At 44.4% G+C, this 26,065-nt stretch overlaps 1 protein-coding gene across 1 annotated transcript in view; it reads right to left on the reverse strand.

Moving 5' to 3' along the window:
* Positions 1 to 26,065, reverse strand: part of ttll5 (tubulin tyrosine ligase-like family, member 5) — a 320,598-nt gene that overhangs the window by 104,747 nt on the left and 189,786 nt on the right. The window contains exons 20-27 of the mRNA XM_043700221.1: positions 21,830 to 21,990; positions 20,753 to 21,095; positions 20,494 to 20,614; positions 19,137 to 19,283; positions 16,933 to 17,027; positions 12,195 to 12,328; positions 6,734 to 7,138; positions 4,903 to 5,099 (exon numbers count right to left, since the gene is read on the reverse strand). Coding sequence (XP_043556156.1) covers positions 4,903 to 5,099; positions 6,734 to 7,138; positions 12,195 to 12,328; positions 16,933 to 17,027; positions 19,137 to 19,283; positions 20,494 to 20,614; positions 20,753 to 21,095; positions 21,830 to 21,990 — 1,603 coding nt within the window. The remainder of the gene's footprint in view (positions 1 to 4,902; positions 5,100 to 6,733; positions 7,139 to 12,194; positions 12,329 to 16,932; positions 17,028 to 19,136; positions 19,284 to 20,493; positions 20,615 to 20,752; positions 21,096 to 21,829; positions 21,991 to 26,065) is intronic.

A 26,065-nucleotide genomic window follows, 5' to 3' on the forward strand; every position in this document is an offset into this window, starting at 1 on the left:
AGTGTTATTCAGTGATAGACCTGTCCCCCACCAGTACTGTGTCCCAGTGTTATACAATGGTAGACCTGTCCCCATCAGTACTGTACCCCAATGTGATACAGAGATAGACCTGTCCTCACCAGTACTGTATCCCAACATGATACAGCGATAGACCTGTCCCCACCAGTACTGTACCCCAGTGTTATACAGTGACAGATCCGTCCCCACAAGTACTGTACCCCAGTGTTATAGTGATAGACCTGTCCCCACCAGTACTGTACCCTAGTGTTATAGTGATAGACCTGTCCCCCACCAGTACTGTAGCCCAGTGTTATACAGTGATTGACCTGTCCCCCACCTGTACTGTACCCCAGTGTTATACTGTGATTGACCTGTCCCCACCAGTACTGTACCCAGTGTTATACAGTGATAGACCTGTCCCCCACCAGTACTGTACCCCAGTGTTATACTGTGATAGAGCTGTCCCCACCAGTACTGTACCCTAGTGTTATACAGTGATAGACCTGTCCCCCACCAGTACTGTACCCCAGTGTTATACAGTGATAGACCTGTTCCCTCCAGTAGTGTACCCCAGTGTTATACAGTGATAGACCTTTCCTAACCAGTACTGTACCCCAATGTGATACAGCAATATACCTGTCCCCACCAGTACTGTAAACCAGTTATACAGCCATAGACCTTTATGCACCAGTACTGTATCCCAGTGTTATACAGCGATAGACCTCTCCCTACCAGTACTGTACCCCAGTTTTATACAGTGATAGACCTGTCCCCCACCAGTACTGTACCCCAGTGTTATACAGTGACAGACCTATCCCCACCAGTACTGTACCCTAGTGTGATACAGCGACAGACCTATCCCCACCAGTACTGAAAACCCAGTGTTATACAGCGATAGACCTTTTCCCACTAGTACTGTATCCCAGTGTTATACAATGTTAGAACTGTCCCCATCAGTACTGTACCCCAATGTGATACAGAGATAGACCTGTCCCCCACCAGTACTGTATCTCAGTGTTATGCAGTGATAGACCTGTCCTCACCAGTACTGTACCTCAACGTGATACAGCGATAGACCTGTCCCCACCGGTACTGTACCCCAGTGTTATACTGTGATAGACCTACCCCCACCAGTACTGTCCCCCAGTGTTATACTGCGATAGACCTGTCCCCACCAGTAGTGTACCCCAGTATTATGCAGCAACAGACCTGTCTCCACCAGGACTGTACCCCAGTGTGATACAGCGACAGACCTATCCCCACCAGTAATGTACCCCAGTGTGGTACAACAATAGACCTAACCCCACCAGTACTGTATCCCTGTGTTATATAGCGATAGACCTTTCCCCACCAGTACTGTACCCAGTATGACACAACAACAGACCTATCCCCACTTGTACTGTATCCCAGTGTTATACATCTATAGACCTTTCCCCACCAGTAACTGTACCCCAGTATAATACAGTGATAGACCTGTCCCCCACCAGTAATGTACTCCAGTGTTATACAGTGATAGACCTGTCCCCACCAGTACTGTACCCTAGTGCTATAGTGATAGACCTGTCCCCCACCAGTACTGTACCCCAGTGTTATACAGTGATAGACCTGTCCCCATCAGTACTGTATCCCAGTATTATACAGTGACAGACCTGTCCCCACCAGTACTGTAGCCCAGTGTTATACAGTGATAGACCTGTCCCCCACCAATACTATACCCCAGTGTTATACAGTGATAGACCTATCCCCACCAGTACTGTACCTCAGTGTACTACAGCAACAGACCTGTCCCCACCAGTTCTGTACCGCAGTTTAATACAGCGACAGACCTATCCCCACCAGTTCTGTACTTCAGTGATATACAGCGATAGACCTTTGCCCACCAGTACTGTATCCCAGTGTTATACAGCGATAGACCTTTCACCACCAGTACTGAACCCCAATGTGATACAGCGATAGACCTACCCCCACCAGTACTGTACCCCAGTATGACACAACGACAGACCTATCCCCACTAGTACTGGATCCCAGTGTGATACAGTGACAGACCTAACCCCACTGTACCCCAGTGTGATACTGCCACAGACCTGTCCCCACCAGTACTGTAGCCTAGTGTTATACAGTGATTGACCTGTCCCCCACCTGTACTGTACCCCAGTGTTATACTGTGATAGACCTGTCCCCAGCAGTACTGTACCCCAGTGTTATACTGTGATAGACCTGTCCCCAGCAGTACTGTACCCGGTGTTATACAGTGATAGACCTGTCCCCTACCAGTACTGTACCCCAGTGTTATACTGTGAAAGACCTGTCCCCACCAGTACTGTACCCCTGTGTGATACTGCCACAGACCTGTCCCCACCAGTACTGTACCCAGTGTTATACTGTGAAAGACCTGTCCCCACCAGTACTGTACCCCTGTGTGATACTGCCACAGACCTGTCCCCACCAGTACTGTACCCAGTGTTATACAGTGATAGACCTGTCCCCTACCAGTACTGTACCCCAGTGTTATACTGTGAAAGACCTGTCCCCACCAGTACTGTACCCCAGTGTTATACAGTGATAGACATGTTCCCTCCAGTACTGTACCCCAGTGTTATACAGTGATAGACCTTTCCTAACCAGTACTGTACCCCAATGTGATACAGCAATAGGCCTGTCCCCACCAATACTCTACCCTAGTGTTATACAGGGATAGACCTGTCCCCACCAGTACTGTGAACCAGTTATACAGCGATAGACCTTTATGCACCAGTACTGTATCCCAGTGTTATACAGCGATAGACCTCTCCCTACCAGTATTGTACCCCAGTGATACACAGCGATAGACCTTTCCCCACCAGTACTGTCCCCCAGTGTTACACTGCGATAGACCTTTCCCCACCAGTACTGTACCCCAGTGTTATGCAGCAACTGACCTGTCACCACCAGTACTGTACCACAGTGTAATACAGCGATAGACCTGTCCCCACCAGTACTGTGCCCCAGTGTGATGCAGCGACAGACCTATCCCCAGCAGTACTGTACAACAGTGTGATACAACGACAGACCTATCCACACTAGTACTGTACCCCAGTGTGATACAGCGACAGACCTATCCCCACCAGTACTGTACCCCAGTGTGATACAGCGACAGACCTATCCCCACCAGTACTGTACCCCAGTGATACACAGCGATAGACCTATCCCCACCAGTAGTGTACCCCAGTGTTATACAGCGATAGACCTTTCCCCACTAGTACTGTATCCCAGTGTTATAAAATGATAGACCTGTCCCCATCAGTACTGTACCCCAATCTGATACGCAATACATCTGTCCCCATCAGCACTGTACCCTAGTGTAATACAGGGATAGACCTCTCCCTACCATTACTGTACCCCAGTGTGATACAGCGACAGACCTGTCCCCACCAGTACTGTACCCCAGTGATACAGCGACAGACCTATCGCCATCAGTACTGTACGCCAGTGTTATACAGCGATAGAACTTTCCCCACCAGTACTGTGTCCCAGTGTTATACAGGGATAGACCTCTCCCTACCAGTACTGTATCCCAGTGTTATACAGCGATAGAAGCTTCCCCACCAGTACTGTATCCCAGTGTTATACAACGATAGACCTCTCCCTACCACTACTGTACCCCAGTGTTATACAGCGATAGACCTTTCCCCACCAGTACCGCCCCCCAGTATTATACTGTGATAGACCTTTCCCCACCAGAACTGTACCCCAGTGTTATGCAGCACAGACCTGTCTCCACCAGTTCTGTACCCTAGTGTGATACAGCAACAGACCTATCCCCACCAGTACTGTACCCCAGTGTGATGCAACAACAGACCTATCCCCACCAGTACTGTATCCCAGTGTTATAGAGTGATAGACCTTTCCCCACCAGTACTGTACCCCAGTTTTATATAGTAACAGACCTGTTCCCTCCCTCCAGTACTGTACCCCAGTGTTATACAGTGACAGACCTATCCCCACCAGTACTGTACCCCAATGTGATACAGCAACAGACCTATCCCCACCAGTACTGTATCCCAGTGTTATAGAGTGATAGACCTTTCCCCACCAGTACTGTACCCCAGTTTTATATAGTAACAGACCTGTTCCCTCCCTCCAGTACTGTACCCCAATGTTATACAGTGACAGACCTGTCCCCACCAGTACTGTACTCCAGTGTTACACAGTGATAGCCCTGTCTCATCAGTACAGTACCCCAGTTTTATACAGTGACAGACCTGTCCCCACCAGTACTGTACTCCAGTATTACACAATGACAGACCTGTCTCATCAGTACTGCACCCCAGTTTTATACAGTGACAGACCTATCCCCCCCCAGTACTGTACTCCAATGTTATACAGTGACAGACCTGTCTCATCAGTACTGTACCCCAGTTTTATACAGTGACATTCCTGTCCCATCTGTACTGTTTGACAGCATTAGACAGTGACAGACCTGTCCTCCTCAGTATTGTGCCCCAGTGTTATACAGTGACAGACCTGTCTCCACCAGTGCTACACAGGAACAGACCAGTTCGCACCAATACCATATGCCAGTGTTATACAATGACAGGCTTGTCTCCAACAGTGTTGCCCGTATTATTATACACATTAAAATACCCTCTGTACACACAACAGAAATCAAGGTATTAAGAATGCAGATCCAATACTTGGGGTCTTTACAGATTGAGTGACTCATTTAACTTTGATGTATGAATTTGTTTGGCTTACAAACAGATCAGAGCTGAAAATGTGTTGCTGGAAAAGCGCAGCAGGTCAGGCAGCATCCAGGGAACAGGAGAATCGACGTTTCGGGCATAAGCCCTTCTTACAAACAGATCATGCCACAGTCTGTTAGCTTTTTGCTGGAGGACTGATCTTCAATTCGGTATTACCTACCTGCTGCGTTAGAATATTGAGATGATTCGAGGCAGAGTATTGCCGAACTCTCTGCTTTGCTGCCAAGCGCTGAAGAATGATGGAGATGGCTTCATGGTTCACGTCTTCACTCGGAGTGGGTTGGTGGTCACCTTCCCCCAGTGTGCCAACTGTTGCTGCTGATTGAGGCAGTCGACTGGGGCATCGAACGCCTGATCCTGAGGAGAGGCAGGGCCACAACATGAGTCTTTCTGTGATGGAGTGCTTTGTGTGCTAAGGCCTGTAGCCAAAAATAGGCATATAAATGTCTGCTGTGGTTCTGTTCGCCGAGCTGGAAGTTTTTGTTGCAAACGTTTCGTCCCCTGTCTAGGTGACATCCTCAGTGCTCCCAGGGAAAGGCCACTATAAATGCTGGAGGAAACACCACAGAAGCGCTTCACAGGAGGCTCCCAAGCACTGAGGATGTCACCTAGACAGGGGACGAAATGTTTGCAACAAAAACTTCCAGCTCGGCGAACAGAACCACAGCAACGAGCACCCGAGCTACAAATCTTCTCACAAACTTTGAATATAAATGTCTATAAGTACTGAAGATGCTAGAGCTATGAAATAGAAACAGAAACTCCTGGAGAAGTTTCTCTCTTCACAGACAGAACCAGATTTGCTAAATTTGTCCAACACTTTCGACTTTGATCTCAGATCTCCAACAGCTGCAGTGCTTGGTTTTTAATATGTGTATTTTTACATTGGTACCTCCCATATCTTGCCCGGTCGTACAACTACTGACAATATCAATACCTTATATTTAAAAAAATGATTGACTTGATCAAGAGAGCAGGAGCCACTCAATCTCTCTCAGCCTGATATTGTGGTGGTCAGGATCTCTGAAGATGTTTGATCTCAAATTCTGCCTTTTACCAACAAGAGGGAAGGGAAGAAATGAAGGAAATGGGTCAACAGCAGATCTCGCTGGAAACCAACCACCAGTCTAGTAAAGACAAGCTCTGATGTTAGTATAGGAGTGAGCCTCTACAATGGATTCAATGAACAAGCAGGAGGTTGGACCATTAGGAGGTTTGGCCCGATAATGTCAAGTCTCTGATCCTTTCCAACTTCATGGGCATTTCCATTGGGCAGAAGAAGTGGTTCACCCTGGTGAGACCTTCATTACCACCTACTAATAACAGAAGGCTACTACAATACCCTCAGGTCTTTCTTCAGTCAATTCTTCAGGTATTTTGTTCCAGGTACTAAGGACAGCATTCAAACAAAATTAAGAAGATCAAAGGAAGAATAATAGTCTGGTACTATATTTAGATTTCAGTTCATTTAAGCTCAGATCCTTGTGCTGTTATTTTTTTAAAAAAGTGGGTTTCCTATGTAAAATATGGGTGAGCAGGGGAACTGAGGGAAGGCTGAATAGCTAGAATGCCTAAGCAGAGTCACTTGTACAGCCACGTTCATCTGGTGAAAAATGGCGACTGTACCTCATCTGAGCAAAGTATTATTGTGAACAGATTATTATCTCAAGTGGGGTTATAATAGCAGGCATGGTGGGATACACATTCATGCAGACCTAACTACCTGTTACATTGATTAGCTCTTCAGGAACAATTTTAATCATTGTAATTCATGCTTCACATGCTAATGCCTGTAAAAAGGCCTAGCAAAGTGACCAATCACTCACTACTGAGCAGAGCTTTCAAAATGTAGGCACCACCAGTCACAACAGTGAGCAAAGAAAGAAAGCCCTGCACTTCTAAATATATAATTATTCTTGTATCTATATCTTGGGAAAATGAACTGGAAGGGAACAGACACACATTGCTTCCACAGTCCTGCACACACTCACCAGCTGTGGCCGAGGTCGGGCGGGATATTTTCCGACTGTAGATCTGTGTAGCTGCTTGGAAAGATGATACTGGAGCAATTGGGAGAGTGCTGGACGTGGGCCGCTGGATTGTGCCTGGGTGCAGGGGGTGGCGAGATGGCAGGGTAGCTGAACCCAGTCTGTTGGCCCCTGTGCCAGTCCTGCCCACTACCTCAGCCAGCGAGATAGCTAGATCTTGAGTTGGAGTCGCGCAGGTGGGTAAGGAAGTGGGCATGGGCTGGTAGCCTGCTTGCTGTAGGGTTGTGTGTGGAGGGTGAACATGATAACTGGAGACCTCCTGCATCGAGTTGGTTTCTGCACAACAGAGCCTGCCATCACCAGAACCGTCTGATTTACATGAATTTCTCTCGTTGAGTACAGCTGGTCCTGGAGAATAGGAGAGAATTATGGATAAATCAAAGTTAGACTATAAGGTGTAGTAACAGAAGTAAGCCATTCAGTCCATCTCCATTCAATGAGACCATGGCTGATCTGATAATCCTTAATTCCACCTTTCTGTCTTTTCTCCAGAAACCTTGATAGCCTTACTGATTAAAAATCTGTCATTTCAGCATTGAATATATTGAACATCCCAGACAAACCTCTGTGGTAAATAATTCCAAGGATTCACTGCCCTCTGAGAAGAGAAATTCCTCCACAATACTGTCTTAAATATGCCACCCCTTATTCAGAGACAATGCCCTCTGGTCTGAGACACTCCCACAAGGGGAAACCATAGGTTTCTGTAAGGTTGCATGACATTCTTCTACATACCAATGAATATAAATCTAGTGAACCTTCTCTGGAAGGCCTCCAATGCCAGTATATGTTTTTTTCTTAGAGAAGGGAGTCAAAACTGCTCATAGTATTTGACTGGGCTCTGATGGGAGTCATACAGATCTGCAACATAGAAAAAGGCTCTTCAGCTTCTCAACTCAGTGCTAGTCTAAAACATCCACCTAACTATTCTAATCCCATTTTCCAGTAATTGGCCTACAGCCTTGTGTGCCTTGGCATTGCAAGTGTACATCTAGATAACTTCTTAAAATGTTATGAGGATTTCTGCCTCGACGATCCTTACAGCTGGTGCGTTCCAGGCTAGTGCCTTGTATAGTTTCACCAAGATTTTTCTATGGTTATTTTCCATTCCCTTTGAAATAAAGGCCAAAGTTCCACTGGCCTTCTCTATTGCCGGCTGAATTTGATTTCTGTGATTTATGGACAAGGATGTCCAAATTCCTCAGTCTTTCTCTATTTAAATAATATTCAGTTCCTTTATTTTTCACATTTTCCCAAGTTTTTGCTGACTTGCTTAACTTGTGTATCTCCCTCTGCAGACTCTGTATCCTCACCATTTGTCTTCCCTCTCCAATAGTTTGAACAGGTCTTCACTGTCCACTCTATCCAAGCCTTTTTTTAAAATTGATGTGGTTTTGTTCACATCAATTAAAAAACCCCTCAGCATCTTGTGTGCCATGGAAACCAACTTTAGCTTCTTCAATCTTTCTTCGTAGCTGCAATTTTCAAACCCTGGCAACATTCTTAAAAATTTCCTATGTACACTTTCTAGAGATATTTAACTCTTTTCAATAATTGTGGTAAGCAGAATTTGACACAAAATGTCAGCTGTAGCCTAACCAGCGTTTTATGTTGTTGCAGCATTACATCTTTGCTCTTGTATACAATACTTCACCTATTGGTGAAGAGCATCCCATATACCTTCTTTACCACCATATCTAATTGTCCTGCTGTCATCAGGGACCAAGTCTCGATCCCTCTCAATATCCTCCTGTTTATTGTGTATTCCCTTGCTTAGCCTTCCCTGCCCAAATGCATAACCTCGTAATTCACCAGATTGAATTTCATTTGCCACTTTCCTTCTCAGTCAACCAAACCATTGTTATCATCTTGCAGTCAACCGCCATCCTTTTCACTTTCAACTGCCAGGCCATTCTTTTCTGCCATCTACAAATTTCCCAATCTTGCCTCCTAGATTTAAATCTAAATCATTAATACATACCACAAAACAGTATGAGACCCAACACTGTGCCCTTGGAAGACCACTGGAAACCTCTTTTCATTTACAAAAGCATCTGTCAACCACTGCCCTTTCTTTCCCAGCAGTAAGTCAATTTTGGGTCCAACTCACCTCATTCCTTGTACCCCATGAATGAGGTCAGTTGGAACCAAAATTGACTTAGTGCTGGGATGTTTTCTTAGCAGTCTGCAATTTTGGCCTTTGTCAATTGCCTTCTAAAAATCTATGTAGAAAACATCTATGCCCTCATCAATCCATCTTGTTACTTACTCAAAAAATTTAATTATGTTAGTAAATGACCTTCCTTTTACAAAACCATGCTGAGTGTCCCTGATTTCAAACTAACAGCTGATTCTGGTAAGTTTCCCACCACCGAGGTCAAAATGCAAGGTCAATAACTATTTGGCATATCCCTTGCACGCTTTTAGATTGACATTCACACCAATCCTCTGTGGTAGTAAAGACAGTAAAAATTGAAAAATGATTCTCAGTGCATCTGCGATCCCTTCTGTGAATTCCATCAACAGCCCGGGAATAATTCATCCAGTGCTGGGTCATTTATCCATCTTCAAGGAGGTCAGTCCGTCATGTACTTCATGTGCTTATTTTATCTAATATTTCATAATCATCCTCTTTAACAGCCTACATCATTCTTCTCCTTTTTAAAGACAGAGACACAATTCTTATTAAGAATCCCACCCACATCTCCTGCCTAGCACATAAGTTTCTGTGCACATCTCTGATAGACCCAACCCTTTCCTTAGTCATCATCTTGATCTGAATGAATTTTGGATTCTCCCTAATTTTACCAGCTAATATGTTTTCATTCTCAAACAAAACAAAGAACTTAGGATGTTGGAGATCTGAAACTAAGCCAGATTGCTGGTGAAACTCAGCAGGTCTGGCAGCATCTGTGGGGAGAAGGCAGAGTTAATGTTTCAAGTCTGGTTCTGATGAAGAGTCACTGGACTCAATACTTTAATTGTATGTTCTCCTCACAGATGCTGCCAGACCTGCTAGGTTTTGCCAGCAATTGTCATATCCTCGCTTTCATTTCCTAATTTAATTTATTACTTCACCCTGTACTTTGATACTCCTCTAAGCTTCCTAAAGTTTTACTGTTTTCAATCTCTACTCTGATACTTTATTTTACCCTGTATGCTTCTGGTTAACCAGGGGACTGTAGATTTAGCAGTACTACCCTTTTTCTTGGTGGGGCCACATTTATACTGTGCCCATGAAATCTCACTTCTAAATGCCTCCCACTGTTTCACCACTGCCTTTCCTTCATTTATTGTCTCCATTTCACTTTTGCCAATTAACTTCAGAGCTTTGCAATGTTTGCCATCCCCCAATTTTAACCTTGTGCTCCTTTTTTATCTTTATCCCTTTCCATAACACTGTTAAATCTGACTGTTTTGTCATCACTAACTCCAGGATGGTACTGCTTCAGCCACCTGCCCAGCTTCATTCTTGAGACAAAATTGTGAGTTGGCTTCTTTCTCATTGGGCTTGTTACATGCTAACTAGACAAGTGCTCTTAAATGCAGTTCAAGAACTTCGATACCATATTTGGATCCCAGTTGATTTTTGGGTCGCTGCAAGTCATTATTACTGACCTGTTGTTTTTACACTCAGAAATTTGCCTATCTATTTGCTTCTTGAATTTTCTCCTACTATATGTTATGTGGATGTCAGTATGGATCAGTATTTATTGCCCATTCCTAATTGCCCAGAGGTCAGTTAAGAGTTAACCACATTGCTATGAATGTGAAGTCATGTGTCGGCGAGACCAGGTAAGGATGGCAATTTACGTTAACTTAAAGAATATAAGTGAACCAGTCGGGTTTTAGTGTCAGTCAACAGTGTTTACATGATTGCCATTTGGCTAGCTCTTATTAATCCCAGAACTTGACACCTCTCACAATCGGTGATCTCAACACCACCCTCACCTGATGTTACCTCCTCTTAATGAATCTCTACTATTCGCTTCAAACATCCCCTGAGTTCCACATTCTCATCACTCTCTGAGAGAGGAGGTTTCTCCTGAATTCCCCATTCGATTTCTTGGTGCCTGTTTTACTTTGATGGTATCTAGTTACATTCTTCACTAACAAAATCTTTCATAATTCTACAGATCTCTCTCCCCTTTGTCTTCTTCCAGATGAGACTTTAAATTAAGGTCTTATCTGCACTCTCAGATGGACATCAAAGATTCCATTAAACTATTTCTAGAAAAGGATGAGAGTTCACCCTGGTGAGCTAGATTAATACTTACTTCCCAACCCAAAAGAAAATATTTTTGAGGGACTTCATGTGTCAAGTTGTTTGTTGTATTTTCTAAATTGTAACAGTGATTCATTTCGAAACTGTTGGAAAGACAGAAAATGGAAATAGCAGCAGGAGTAGGCCATTGGACCCTCTGAGACTGCTCCATCATTTAATATGATTGTGGCTGATCATCCAACTCAGCTGTCTGTTCTGGCTTTACCCAATATCCTTTGATGCCTTTAGTCCCAAGTGCTTATCAAACTCGTTCTTGAAATGAGACAAAATCTTGGCCTCGACTGCTTTCCATGGTCGAGAAATCCACAGGGTCACCACTCTCTGGGTGAAGAAATTTCTCCTCATCTCAGTCCTAAATGGTGTACACAATATACTTAGACAGTGACTTAACTGTAAATCACTTTAAGAGGTCCTGAGATTGTGAAAAAAGGTATATAAGTGCAAATCTTTTCTTTGTCTAGATAAAAACCAAAGCCTATGCAATTTGGGATATTGGAGTTGCTTTGTGGGGAAGGTTGCTGTTATAACATGATCAGTATTCGTTTTCCCAGAAGCTGAGGGGCGACCTTATAAAATCATGGTGGGGGGGGGGGCATAGATAGGGTGAATAGCTAAGGTCTTTTTCCTCAAGGTAGGGGAGTCCAAAGCTAGAAGGCATAGGTTTAAGGTGAGAGGGGAAAGATTTAAAAAAGACATAAGGGGCAACTTTTTCATGCAGAATGTGGTGCATGTATGGAATGAGCTGTCAGAGGAAGTGGTGAAGTTGGATACAATTACAACATTTATAAGGCATCTGGATGGGTATATGAGTAGGAAGGGGTAGAGGGATATAGGCCAAATGCTGGCAAATTGGACTAGGTAAATTTAGGATATTTGGTCGGCTTGGAGGAGTTGGTCTGACGGGGCTGTTTTCATGCTGTACAGCTCTATGACTCCATAAGTGATTCTCATTATAAAAAGGAAATTATGAATAAATTTAAGAAGGAAAATATTGACAAAAGTATTGCATAAACATGCAACAACAGGAAGTAATATTCTGTAGATAAACGGAGTTAAGAGACCCTGCTAAATAATGCTAGTAATGTATTTCTTACTTGCCAGCTGCAGATGGATACCTACCTTTTGTGGATTTGGTGCTGTTTTGCTGCATACCGATGCTCTGGTTCCCATTCCTGGTTTGAGTCCCCAGGAAGACACTGGCTGATTTGTTTTTACGTGTGTAGGTTGTGAGCAGTTCCTCCAGATCATTCTCACTGAAAATTAGTTTTAACATTAGAACAAAAAATTGAAAGAACTGCAGATGTTGGAAATCAGAAATAAAAAGAGAGATTTCTGGAAAAGCTCAGCAGGTCTGGCAGCATCTGTGCAGTGAAATCAGAGGTAATGTTTCGGGTCCAGTGACCCTTCTTCAGAACTTAGGAGGAGGATAACTGGACTTGAAAATTAACTCTGATTTTTCTCCACAGATACTGCCAGACTTACTGAGTTTTTCCAGAACTAAAAAAACATAAAATGCTGCAAAACATATCTTCCCCTCAACTTCACATAAGGAGAACCACAGTCCGATTTAACCCTCTCCAAACTCGGCTCCTGAATATTCATCTAAGTCCCCTCCTGAAGTGGGCTTAATGGGTTGATTAAGTTCCTCTGTTCTCTTGTTTGATAATTCTATGTTACCAGCTGCTGCCTTACTTCGACCATCATTGCACTTTCTTCAAAACTGCTCCACAACCTACAATGACTTAAAACCATCTACAACCACCAACTCAAGATACCACAGCTGTGCTGAAGGAGAGCACTATGAAAGACTCAAGCAGTGAGGTAATATGGGCAGAGCTCAGAAATAGGAAGGATGCGGTAACAATGTTGAGTCAAGATTACACTAGTGCTGGAAAAGCACAGCAGGGCAGGCAGCATCCGAGGAGCAGGAAAATCAATGTTTCGAGCAAAAGCCCTTTATCAGGAATGACATGAAGGGATTTTGCCTGAAACGTCGATTTTTCTGCTCCTCAAATGTTGCCTGACCCGCTGTGCTTTTCCAGCACTACTCCAATCTTGAATCTAATCTCCAGCATCTGCAGGACCCACTTTCGCTAAGTAACAATTGTTGAGACTGTACTACAGGCCTCCCAACAACGAACGTGAGACAGAGGTACAAATCTGTAGAGAGATCATAGAAAGACGTAGGTGTAACAGGGTGGTGGTGATAGGAGATTTAATTTTCCCAACATTGATTGGGATTCACTTAGATTTAGAAGTCAAGATGGAGCAGAGTTTGTAAGGAGCATCCAGGAGGGTTTCCCAGAGCAGTATGTAAATAGTTTAACTCAGGAAGGGACCACACTGGACCTGGTGTTGGGGAATTAGCCCGGCCAGGTAGTTAAAGTTTCAGTAGGGGATTACTTTGGGAATAGTGATCAGAATTCCATAACTTTTAGAATACTCATGGACAAAGACGAGAGTGTTCCTAAAGGAAAAGTGCTAAATTGGGGAAAGGCCAACTATACCAAACTTCAACAGGAACTGGGGAATGTGGATTGGGAGCAGCTGTTTGAGGGTAAATCCACATTTCATATGTGGGAGGGTTTCAAAGAGAGGTTGATTAGAGTTCAGCAGAGATGTGTTCCTGTGAAAATGAGAGATAGAAATGGCAAGATTAGGGAACCATGGATGACAGGTGAAATTATGAAACTAGCTCAGAGGAAAAAGGATACGTACATGAGGTCTAGGTGACTGAAGACAGATGAAGCTTTGGAAGAATATCGGGAATGTAGGACCAATCTGAGACAAGGAATTAAGAGGGCTTAAAGGGGTCAAGAGATATCCTTACCAAGCAGGGTTAAGGAAAACCCCAAAGCCTTTTATTCATACATAAGGAGCAAGAAGGTAGCTAGGGAAAGGGTTGGCCCACTCAAGGACAGAGGAAAGATATGCGTGGAGTCAGAGAAAACAGGTCAGATTCTAAATGAGTACCTTGTATCAGTATTCATCCAGGAGAGGGACACAGTGTCATAGAGATGTACAGCATGGAAACAGACCCTTTGGTCCAACCCGTCCATGCCGACTAGATATCCCAACCCAATCTAGTCCCATCTGCCAACACCTGGCCCATATCCCTCCAAACCCTTCCTATTCATATACCCAAGCAAATGCCTCTTAAATGTTGCAATTGTACCAGCCTCCACCAAGGTCTCTTTTATATCTTTCCCCTCTCACCCTAAACCTATGTCCTCTAGTTCTGGACTCCCAGGGGAGTCTGGACTTTTCCAGAGAAAAGACTTTGCCTATTTATCCTATTCATGCCCCTCAAATTTTGTAAACCTCTAAAAGGTCACCCCTCAGCCTCCGACACTCCAGGGAAAATAGTCCCAGCCTGTTGAGCCTGTCCCTATAGCTCAAATCCTCCAACCCTGGCAACATCCTTGTAAATCTTTTCTGAACCCTTTCAAGTTTCACAACATCTTTCTGATAGGAAGGAGACCAGAATTGCATGCAATATTCCAACAGTGGCCTAACCAATGTCCTGGAGGATGTTGAGGTTAGGGATAGATCTTTGATTATTCGAGGTCAAGTCAGCATAAGGAGGGAGGAAGTGTTGGATATTCTAAAAGGCATTAAGGTAGATGGAATCTACCCCAGGTTACTGAGGGAAGTGAGTGAGGAAGTAGCTGGGGCTTTAACAGATATCTTTGCAGCATCCATGAACGCAGGGGAGGTCCCAGTAGATTGGAGAATTGTTAATGTTGTCCCTTTTTTAAGAAGGGTAGCAGGGATAATCCAGGTAATTACAGACCTGTGAGCCTGATGTCAGCTGTAGGGAAGCTATTGGAGAAAATACTGTGGGATAGGATATATACCCATTTGGAAGAAAATGGGCTTATCAGTGATAGTGTGCAGGGAAGGTCATGTCTTAGAAACCTAATAGAATTCTTTGAAGAGGTGACAAAGTTGATTGATGAGGCAAGGGCTGTAGATGTCATATACATGGACTTCACTAAGGTGTTTGATAAGGTTCCCCATGGTAGGCTGATGAAGAAGGTGAAGTTGCATGGGGTCCCGGGTGCACAAGCTAGATGGATAGAGAATGGCTGGGCAACAGGAGACAGAGAGTTGTAGTGGAAGGGAGTTTCTCAAAATGGAGACCTATGACCAGTGGTGTCCCATAGGGATCCGTGCTGGGACCACTGTTGTTTGTGATATATATAAATGATTTGGAGGAAGGTGTAGGTTGCCTCATTAGCAAGTTTGCAGATGACACTAAAATTGGCGGAGTAGCAGATAGTGAAGGGGACTGTCAGAGAATACAGCAGAATATAGATAGACTGGAGAGGTCGGCAGAGAAATGGCAGATGGAGTTCAATCCGGGCAAATGCAAAGAGATGCATTTTGGAAGATCCAATTCAAGAGTGAACTATACAGTAAATGAAAAAGTCCTGGGGAAAATTGATATACAGAGAGATCTGAGTGTTCAGGTCCATTGTTCCCTGAAGGTGACAATGCAGGTCAGTAGAGTGGTCAAGAAGGCATACGGCATGCTTTCCTTCATCGGACGGGATATTGAGTACAAGAGTTGGCAGGTCATGTTACACTTGTATAAGATTTTGGTTCGGTCATATTTGGAATACTGCGTACAGTTCTGGCCGCCACATTACCAAAGGGACGTGGAGAGGGTGCAGAGGAGGTTCACCAGGATGTTGCTTGGTAATGGAGTATGCTAGCTATGAGGAGAGGTTGAGTAGATTAGGATTATTTTCATTGGAAAGAAGGAGGTTGAGGGGGGGACCTGACTGAGGCCTTCAAAATCATGAGAGGTGTAGACAGGGTGGATAGCAAGAAACTTTTTCCCAGAGTGGGGGACTCAATTACTAGGTGTCACGAGTTCAAAGTGAGAGGGGAAAAGTTTCGGGAGATACGCATGGAACGTTCTTCACGCAGAGGGTGGTGGGTGCCTGGAAGGCATTGCCAGCGGAGATGGTAGAGGTGGGCACAATAATGTCATTTAAGATGTATCTAGACAGATACATGAATGGGCAGGAGCAAAGGGATACAGATCCTTAGAAAATAGGCGGTAGGTTTAGATAGAGGATCTCAAGGGCCGAAGGGTCAGTTCCGGTGCTGTAATTTTCTTTGTTCTTTGTTCATTCCTGTTCCTCGTTAAAGTTCTGGAAGTTTGATGTTTTCAACCTGAAAACCCCCACACTCCATGCTCAAATATCTAGCTTTTGTCCAGGCCATAAAAACAAGAAGTTCAAAGAAGCCGAGGACAGTCTCTTGAAAGAGGTGAGGAGCACAAACTGGAATGAAGGTGAAGGTTATTGTCTTTTCACTTCTGAAGAATCATGATCACAGTGTGTTTTCTGTGCTTTTCAATCTCTTGAAAATATGGCTGGGCCACTGAGTGGGAATGGCTGATGTGGACTTGGACTGGGCAGCGGTGGAACTGGGCGCACAGTGGTACGGTTGAACAAGCAGAAGCTTTTGAAGAATGAGGATACTGGGTCAAGAGATCATATTTCTTCTTGACTTCTGTTGAGGTTGGCTGAAGCTCAACATCAAAGTAGCAGACTACAGGCAGGAACAGAGAGCCTAACCCTAAACCTCATCTCAGGATTCTCAAGTAATAATTTTCATGCCCCAATATTTTCCAAAATCCCCTCTCCAAAGACAAACAAAAGAATCTTCGTGGAGTTGAATTTGAGGAATGACCTCACATTGGGCTCGGCACGATAAAAGTGAATGACATCACCCTCACACCATGTAGAGTCCTTGGGTTGAGCAGCCTGTGAATCAGGAGACTGCAATCATTTCCAAGTCCCCATTATCCACATCAGTGTAATGTATTTTCCATTTCTCTCACCTGGCTTTACTGACAAATACTTGGAATTCTTCCTGTTGGATGCAGGTCTCTGGCTTTGGATCCATCTGGCTTCTCTTAATCATTCGATCTGTTTCCTGCATTTAAATTTCAGAATTTGGTATGACAAGCTCCCAGTAGCATGATTATTCAACTTTGCATCTTATTTCTGCAGACAATCTACAACTTTTTTTTTCACTGTATTTTCTCCCCACTCACACCTTCATCCAGAGTGCGTTAGGTTCAAATCCCACTCCAGAACTTAAGCATGTTAGCCAGGTTGACACTTCCATTGTAGTGCTGATGGAGGGCTGCACTATCAGAGGCACTTGTTGTTCGATAGGGCATTTAATCTGTCATCTCATAAAACATTCCAGAATTTTATGAACAGAATTCGGCTGGTAACCTGATCAAAGCTCCTTTCATTTGCCATACATGCAGAAGCAGATTAACTGGTATTCAGCTTACTGCTGTTTCTGTGAATTTGCGATTCAACAATGGTTGCTACATTCAAGCACATAACAATTATAATTGCATTTTAAAGTCTGAAACATTTGAGAACTCAGGTGTCTGAGAAACATGATTAAGTACTAAGTAAATTTAACTTTCCTTCATTAATTACAACTGGCAAAACAAAGCTTGGCTTGCCTCCTCCCCTAACTCTCCTGCAGCCTGTCTCAGAGGAAATAAGGAAAGAATGAACAAATAGTAAATAGAAAGAATTACCAATTGAGAGAGCAAGAGAGAGAGACAAGAGAGAGAAAGTGAAGGAGAAAAAATATCAGACAGAGAAAAAGTGAATGAGAGTGAATCATACTTTTGGAACTTTTTTGAAGTTCTAGTGAAACATTATTTTGTAAATTTGGTGTTGAGAAAGGTAAGAGATATGAGCACTGGGACATGGAACAATTTCCATTTAGACTCTGAGTAAAGTGAGCTTTATTATTTTCCAGGAATGTGGCTTAAGCGAGCGCCCCATACTGCACCACAGTGACATTTTTCCAATCCCTGCATTAGTAATCATGTGGTGCTGTCTGTGATTCCCAGTTTCAGTTGAATTAACATGAGTTTTCTCTGTAATGCATCGTGGCCCACAGAGAGCTGTTCACAGAGCAAAGAAGGCAATGGTTAGACTTCAGCAGTGTGCTGTGCACAGGTTTGCTCAGTGTGTTTCCATAGGGACATGGGACCCAGGAGATTGCTTCAGAGATTGTAGTAAATGTAAGGGGTCATTGTGCTTCTAGTGCTGGGTATAATATCTGCTGCAAGCACAGTGCCAGAGAATTCTTCAGCGTACTGTATCAGTTGCTTAGTTGGCATCTTATTTGCAATTTCATATAAATCCCTACAAAATGCCAGTTGCCAATTTAATAATAGTAGAAAGATGAGGAGGCCACTTAGCCTATTGAGTCTGTGTCTTGTATCTTGATCTCAATTCAATATACCCATCTTTCTTCCATATCCCTGGATTTCCACATCCAAGAAGAGAACCTGTTGAGGTCAGTCTTGGAATCTCCAATTCGTCACTATCAAACACAGCCTCATGGAGTGGGATTGGCATCATAATGACAATGACTTCGAGTCACAGAGTCAGAGTCCTACAGCAAGGAGACAGGCCCTTTAGCCTAAACTGGTCCATGCCAGCTAAAATAAAAACTTGCATTTTGATCAGAAATTTAATGCATTAAAACATTCCAAAACGTTTCAGAGCATTGTAAACAAAAAAAAATGACATTATATAAGGAGATGAACAAAGGTTTAGGCAAAGACAGGGGGTTTAAGAATACCTTAAAATGGGAAAGTGAAGAAAGGTACAATGGTTCAACTATTTAACTATTGGGCTGAGGTACCTGAAGGCACAGTCACCAATATTTAAGTGATTAAAATAGGGATGCTGAAAAGACTAGAATTACAGAAGCAGATGGGCCCGAAGGGTCTGTTTCCGTGTTGTACAGCTCTATGACTCATGCTCTTTTCTGCAAAGATCACATCAATCACTCTCACTAGGATGTCCCCTGCTACCAGTACATTCCTCCTTACTGTAGAATCGTCTCCTGTACCACAGTGACCTTATCAGTTGGTTTATCCACCCCGCAGCCCTCACTCTCATCCAGACTGCAAATGTTTTTGCTCTGATCCAAAGTGGTATCCACAAACTCCCACATTTCCAGACTCTAAGTTCAAGATTGTGTTTGCCTGACCCTTACCTTATTGTAGCTGCGGATGAAGACCCCGAGTTGCTGTGCCAGCATGTGTCGACGCTCAGAGATCGGAAGGCGACGACTGGGCAATGTCACCATCACCGACTGCTGGAGATTACTGGCTGCTCGCTTCAAAAACCTGACCACCAGATCCTGTCAGAGAACAAGATGGCACAGTCACTAGGACCCAGGGCACAACCATTCTTTGGCAAAAACTTGCCGACCATTAAAACAAGTTTCTAAAGCAACATTGCCTTCCCCAACGTGAGTGTCTTAGGATCAGGATCGGACATTCCCTGAACAGGATTAGTGGTGCTGGAAGAGCACAGCAGTTCAGGCAGCATCCAAGGAGCTTCGAAATCATTTTACCTCGTTGATTTATTCCCTGAACACTCTGCCCAAAACCATTTGAGATGACTGATCTCCGCAAATATCTTCTTACACACAGTTAGGAATTCAACCAATGGAGAACTTATCCCAGAGTCCCAGTGATTCCAATTTGGCCTTGATAGCAAGAGCAATCATTCTCTCCCTTCCCCTCTGGAATTCAGCTCTTTTATCCATGTTTGAACCAAGTTTGTGATGAAAACAGCATGGGAGTGCTCTTTCCAGAAGCCAAAGTGAGTGTCAGCAGGTGCTGCTCAATGGCACTGCTAACAATAACTTCCATCGTGCTGGGAGCCTAGTCAAACATTCAGCTCTGAGTGAGTGAGTCATAAATTTGTGTTTAGATAACGAGAGCAGGGAATCCAGATCAAAGACAGGGGAAAGTGAGTTCAGGTAAAGATCTGCCATAATCTAAGTAAATGGGGAAAATGCTCAAGAGGCTGAATGGCTCCCCCCATCCACCCACCACACCCACCCCCACCCCATTCCTATGGGTTGTATGAAAGTGGTGGAGCTTGGATCAGACATTCACAAGACATGTGCTGTCTCGTTACAGACAGGAAGAGTGGATGGCTGGACAAATTACAGAGAAGGGAGCTGCGGACGACCACTAAGAAAAAAGCTGAAGGGTGGCAATGAGCAAAGCGGTAAGTAAATCTGCAGCTTCAGAAGGTGTTCATTAACCAGTTGACGCTTTACTACTCTGAACCACTGTATGCCTTGCTGCATTATATAACTCCATGCTGTCAAGCTGAATATGTAACCATTCCCTGAGATTTTGTTCCTGATATAATCTCCGGGCTAACAATAAACATTGGGTGCACACAGAAATTCTTGGTCTGACCATTCATGTGAATTCTGAAGTTATATTTCGATTAAAACTCAAATGTTTATATTCTGCTTAAGATGATGCTCATGGTCAGTCCCTTTTTTTTAGCTTCTTACATAAACCCAGAACCAGCCACAATGTGTTTACCATTTGCTCCTCCTCCTGGTCAGTAAGTGTGGTGGGTTCATTCTGATGGAGACGCTCCCTGAGCAGCCGGAACTGCACACGCTGCAGATAGGCCGCAAAGGCCAAGCGTGCCTGTACCTTACTGTGGAAACAGATTGAAGAGGAGCACAGCATTAGATTCAGTAATACAACAACTGGCACAATTCTTCAAACCCAAAGTACTGTTGTCAATGTTAAAAAACCACTAACAATGCAGACATGGTTACTACTGAGCACCAACCTTAGATTGGCCCCTTGCTGTATCATCTCAAGGAGGTTAACTTTTGGTTGCTTGCTGTTTTCTTCCTCTTTGGTTTGAGTCAAAGATTGCCCCTGACCAAGCATCTGTTTGCCAACAACCTCCCGCTCAGTGAGTTCGAGTTGTTCCTGCATTCCCTCATTATTGACTCTCAAGCCTTTTGAGATTGGTTCCTGAGCCAGAGCTTGGACAGAGCAGGTATGATCACTATTTTCTGCTTCATCCTCTGATATTTCCTCATCATCCTCTGCTTCCTCCTCCCCTTCATCCTCAGCTTCACAACCAGCACTACCAGAAGAAGCAACTGCAACTTTGTGCGAGGATCCTGAAATGTTAAACAGATCTCAAAGTTTCACCTGAGATGTGGAAGCCCAAAGACAAATAAAGGCATGTTTCTACTTGATTTGTATTATATGTTTTCTTGCCCGTTTATCCTCTCCTCCCTTGAAGGGGCTGGCTATCTCTGGGGTATGGGGTCTCCCTCCCTCTCCTGAAGGGGCTGACTCTCACTGGGGTACGGGTTCCCCCTCCCTCTCCTGAAGGGGCTGGCCCTCACTGGGGTACGGGGTCCCCCTCCCTCTCCTGAAGGGGCTGACTCTCACTGGGGTACGGGGTCCCCCTCCCTCTCCTGAAGGGACTGACCCTCACTGGGGTACGGGGCCCCCCTCCCTCTCTTGAAGGGGCTGACTCTCACTGGGTTACGGGGTCCCCCTCCATCTCCTAAAGGGGCTGACTCTCACTGGGGTATGGGATCCCCTCCCTCTCCTGAAGGGGCTGACTCTCACTGGGGTACGGGGTCCCCCTCCCTCTCCTGAAGGGGCTGACTCTCACTGGGGTATGGGGTCTCCCTTCCCTCTCCTAAAGGGCTGACTCTCACTGGGGTATGGGGTCTCCCTCCCTCTCCTGAAGGGGCTGACCCTCACTGGGGTACGGGGTCCCCCTCCCTCTCCTGGAGCTGCTGCTCTCAGTGTACCAATTGTAGTAGAACATTATTGGGACATTACTGGGACAGTCAATGAGTCTTGCTACAAATTGCACACAGATACATAGATAACTAACCAGCACCTTTTCCCATTGCTGTCTGTGCAGCAGATTGGTTCTGCTTCCTTCTCACTTCCAGTGACAGCAGTTTCCTCTCGTATTGCTGAACATGGTTGTGAGCCTCTACAAGTAACACCTCCGTTCGGATGGGCCCGTGATTGCTCTGCGTTACACCATTACTGAAAGGGAAGGGAGTAGATAAAGAAAAATGCAGAAATATTCATATCCTATAAAAAACATTGAGTATTGATAAAATGGACAGTGTTACTTTTCAGGAAGAAAATTCTGAACTCTTTAATACAACAAATCAAACTAGCCTGTGTCAGTAAACAACTATGCTGACCCTCGCTATCGGCAGTAATAAGGAATCTCCATCTCTTGGGGAGACATCTTCTCAGTTCACACAATGTATAATTAATAACACAATATCTACAAAGCAGAATCAGAATAATCATGGTATCACAGAGCAATCAATCGACATTATTACAGGACTGCCAGAGTATTACAGGGCTCTTAAGTAGCAAGATTACAGCACTAATACCTGAATTTTTTTTTAGATTAGATTACTTACAGTGTGGAAACAGGCCCTTCGGCCCAACAAGTCCACACCGACCCTCTGAAGAGCAACCCACCCAGACCCATTCCCCTACATGTACACCTTCACCTAACACTACGGGCAATTTAGCATGGCCAATTCACCTAACCTGCACATTTTTGGACTGTGGGAGGAAACCGGAGCACCTGGAGAAAACCCACGCAGACACGGGGAGAATGTGCAAACTCCACACAAACAGTTGCCTGAGGCGGGAATTGAACACGGGTCTCTGGCGCTGTGAGGCAGCAGTACTAACTGCTGTGCCACCGTGGCACCCATTATTATAGAACAATTAACCAACATTATTACAGCAATCACGGCAGAGTATTACAGAGTTATTAATGAGAATTATTGCAGCAATACGATTACGATATTACAGAGCTACAAACCACCATTTTGATAACATTAACATCACAGAGCTACTGATTAGCATTAGAGCAGCACCAACTGCAGGGCATTGGACAGCAATAATCAGCATTATTATAACATGTGTGAAATGATAACATATGCATCTGATTGACAATATCAAATATCTATTTCATATTTATTATGCCCTGGCACAGTCTGACTTTGTTTGCAAGTGGATTCTGATTGGTCCAGAGAATTAATGCTGATTGACAGTTAACTGCCACACTTTGATTGTATTTTAAAACAGGCAAGTTGACTCTGATTTGTCAGGGCATTGTCCCAGAACTAAGCTGCTGTTGAGTAGAAACAAATTCATGTGTGTCCATCTTCTTTCAGTCTGAAAGAAATAGGGCCCCATTTATTGATACATATAGCTTCCATCACATGCAAATACATCAAACTGCAGATCTGATTAACGATCCTAAACTGGTTATCAGCACAATTATTTGCACAGTAAGATTTGTTTTTATTTCATTAATTTGTAGGTTGTGGACATTGATGGCTGGTGCAGCATTTATTGTCCGACCCTAGTTGCCCTTTGAGAAGATGGGGGTAGCTGCCTACTTGAACTGCTGCAGTCCACCTGCTGTGGGTTGACACACAATGTCATTAGGGAGGGAATTCCAGGATTCTGAACCAGTAATTTTTGTCTAGCAAATTTTATCGAGCAAATAAAACAAAGAACTGCAGATGCTGGAAATCTGAAATAAAAACAGAAATTGGTAACGTCTATAGGAAAAAAACAGATTTAATGTTTCAAGTCCAATGACTCTTCATCAGAAATGACAGCAGCTTGGAAAAAATAGTATTTATGCTGAAGACAACGTTTGGGGACATGGAGGGGGAGAAGGGGAGAGATGAGTAGATAGAGATGAAACACAGAGAAAGAGAGATATGAAAGGGGTAGGTAAACAAGGAGATAATGGATAGCAGGCCAGGACAGAAGAAAAGCTGAATAAGTGATGATAAGAGTTAAGAGTGGGAAAAAGAGGGTGACTGTGTTAAAGATAAGTCATGTCACAATAGGATTGGGTGTAGGTATGGGTAAAAATAAATCATTGAAGGATGGAATCAGGCTCTAAAAGTTATTGAACTTGATATTGAATCCGTGAGGCTATAGAATCCCCAAGTAGGAAATGAGAAGTAGTTTTTCGAGTTTAGGCTGAGATCTGCTGGAGCACTGCAGCAACCTGTGAAAGAAACCTTCGGGTGGAAACATGGTGGTGTGTTGAAGTGGCAGGCAAATGGAAGCCCAGGGTTATTTTTGTGGACAATGCATAGCTGTTATGTAAAGCAGGCACCCAGTATACATTTCATCTCCCCAGTGTAGAGAAGACCACACTGCAAACAGTAAGTACAGTTGACTTGATTGAATGAAGTGTAGGTAAATTGCTGCTTCACCTTAAAGATGAAGGAGGAAGGAGGGAGGAAGTAAACAGGCAGGTGTTACACCTTCTATGATTGCAAGGGAAGTTGCCGTGGGAATGTGAGGAGATGTCGGGGATAGAAGAGGAGTGGACCAGAATGTCCTGGAGGACCAGTGTCCATAACAGTCACCAACCTCATCTCATCCGGTGATCTCCTGTTACAGCCCGCAAGCTTATAGGGCCCCCAAACCCCGCACAGCCTGCTACCTCCTTCCCAAAGGAGGCAAACAGGACTGCCTGGGCAGAGCCATTGTTTCCGCCTGCTCCTGCCCCACAGAACTCATCTCTTCCTACCTCAGTCGATTTTTCTCTTCTCATTTACATCCACAATTGTTCTGATGCTTTACACCAGCTTCAGAATTTCCAGTTTGCGGGTTCCAGCTGCTCCTCTTTCCCATGGATGTCCAGTCCCTTTCTACGTCCATTCTCCATCAGGATGGTCTCGGGGCTCTACGCTTCTTCCTGGAAAAAAGGCCAAACTAAACTTCCTCCCAGCGCCCTGCTCCACCCGGCCGAGCTCGTCCTCACCCTGAACAATTCCTCCTTTAACTCTCTCACTTTCTCCAGGTCACAGAAATGACCATGGGCACCCACATGGGTCCCAGTTATAACTGTCTCTCTGTGCAGTATGTGGTACATTGCTTATTTCAGTCCTACTCTGGCCCCAGCCACTACTCTTGCTTTGGTAGATCAATTACATTACCAGTGCTGTTTCCCTCTCTCATCCAGAATTAGAAAAATCTATCAATGTTCCTTCCAAGATCCACCTGCTCTCACCTTTATCTGGTCCATCCCTAATTCCTCCCTTCCCTTCCATGACATCTCTGTTTCTATTTCTGGGGATGGACTGGCCACCAATATCCATCACAAATCCACCGGCTCCCAAAGTGACCGGTATTGTACATCCTCACACCCTGCATTCCTTTAATCAGCCCATCACACTCTCCCAAGTTTAACTCTGACGATATCACCTCCCACAGGGGACCTTGATCTGCGTTTGTTGTCAACTGAGGAATTCCCACCACCATGGCTGACAGGGCTCTCAGACATATCTGACCCATCTTCTGCACTTCTGTCCTCACCTCTTCCCTTGCCTTTCCACCCATAACAATGACAGGGTCTCCCTGGTCCTCACTTAGCACTCCACCAGCCTCCCCACCCAAAGGACTGTAAGCCACCATTTCTGTCATCTTCATCAACCAGACACATATTCCTCTCTGCTCCCTTTCCATGTCAGCATTCTGCAGGAACCATTCCCTCCGGGATACTCTGGTCCATGCCTCCTCTGTTCCCAACATCTTCCCAAAGCACCTTCCCATACAATTGCAGAAGGTGTAACACCTGCCCAATTACTTCCTCCCTCTTCATGATCCAAGATCCCAGACACATCTTCCAGGTGAAGCAGCACATTACCTCCCAGAGGTAACAGTGGCTGAAGGACCTGAACTGAAGGGAATTTATATTTGCCAGGAATTGGTGTTGGAGAGACTGTTAGGTCTGAAGGCTGATAAGTCCCCGGGGCCTGATGGTCTACATCCCAGGGTACTGAAGGAGGTGGCTCGAGAAATCGTGGATGCGTTGGTGATTATTTTCCAGAGTTCGATAGATTCAGGATCAGTTCCTACGGATTGGAGGGTGGCTAATGTTGTACCACATTTTAAGAAAGGTGGGAGAGAGAAAGCAGGAAATTATAGACCAGTTAGTCTGACCACAGTGGTAGGAAAGATGCTGGAGTCAATTATAAAGGATGAAATTACAACACATCTGGATAGTAGTAACAGGATAGGACAGAGTCAGCATGGATTTATGAAGGAGAAATCATGC

This window comes from Chiloscyllium plagiosum, chromosome 12 (genome assembly GCF_004010195.1).
Source record: "Chiloscyllium plagiosum isolate BGI_BamShark_2017 chromosome 12, ASM401019v2, whole genome shotgun sequence".
NCBI lineage: Eukaryota > Metazoa > Chordata > Chondrichthyes > Orectolobiformes > Hemiscylliidae > Chiloscyllium > Chiloscyllium plagiosum.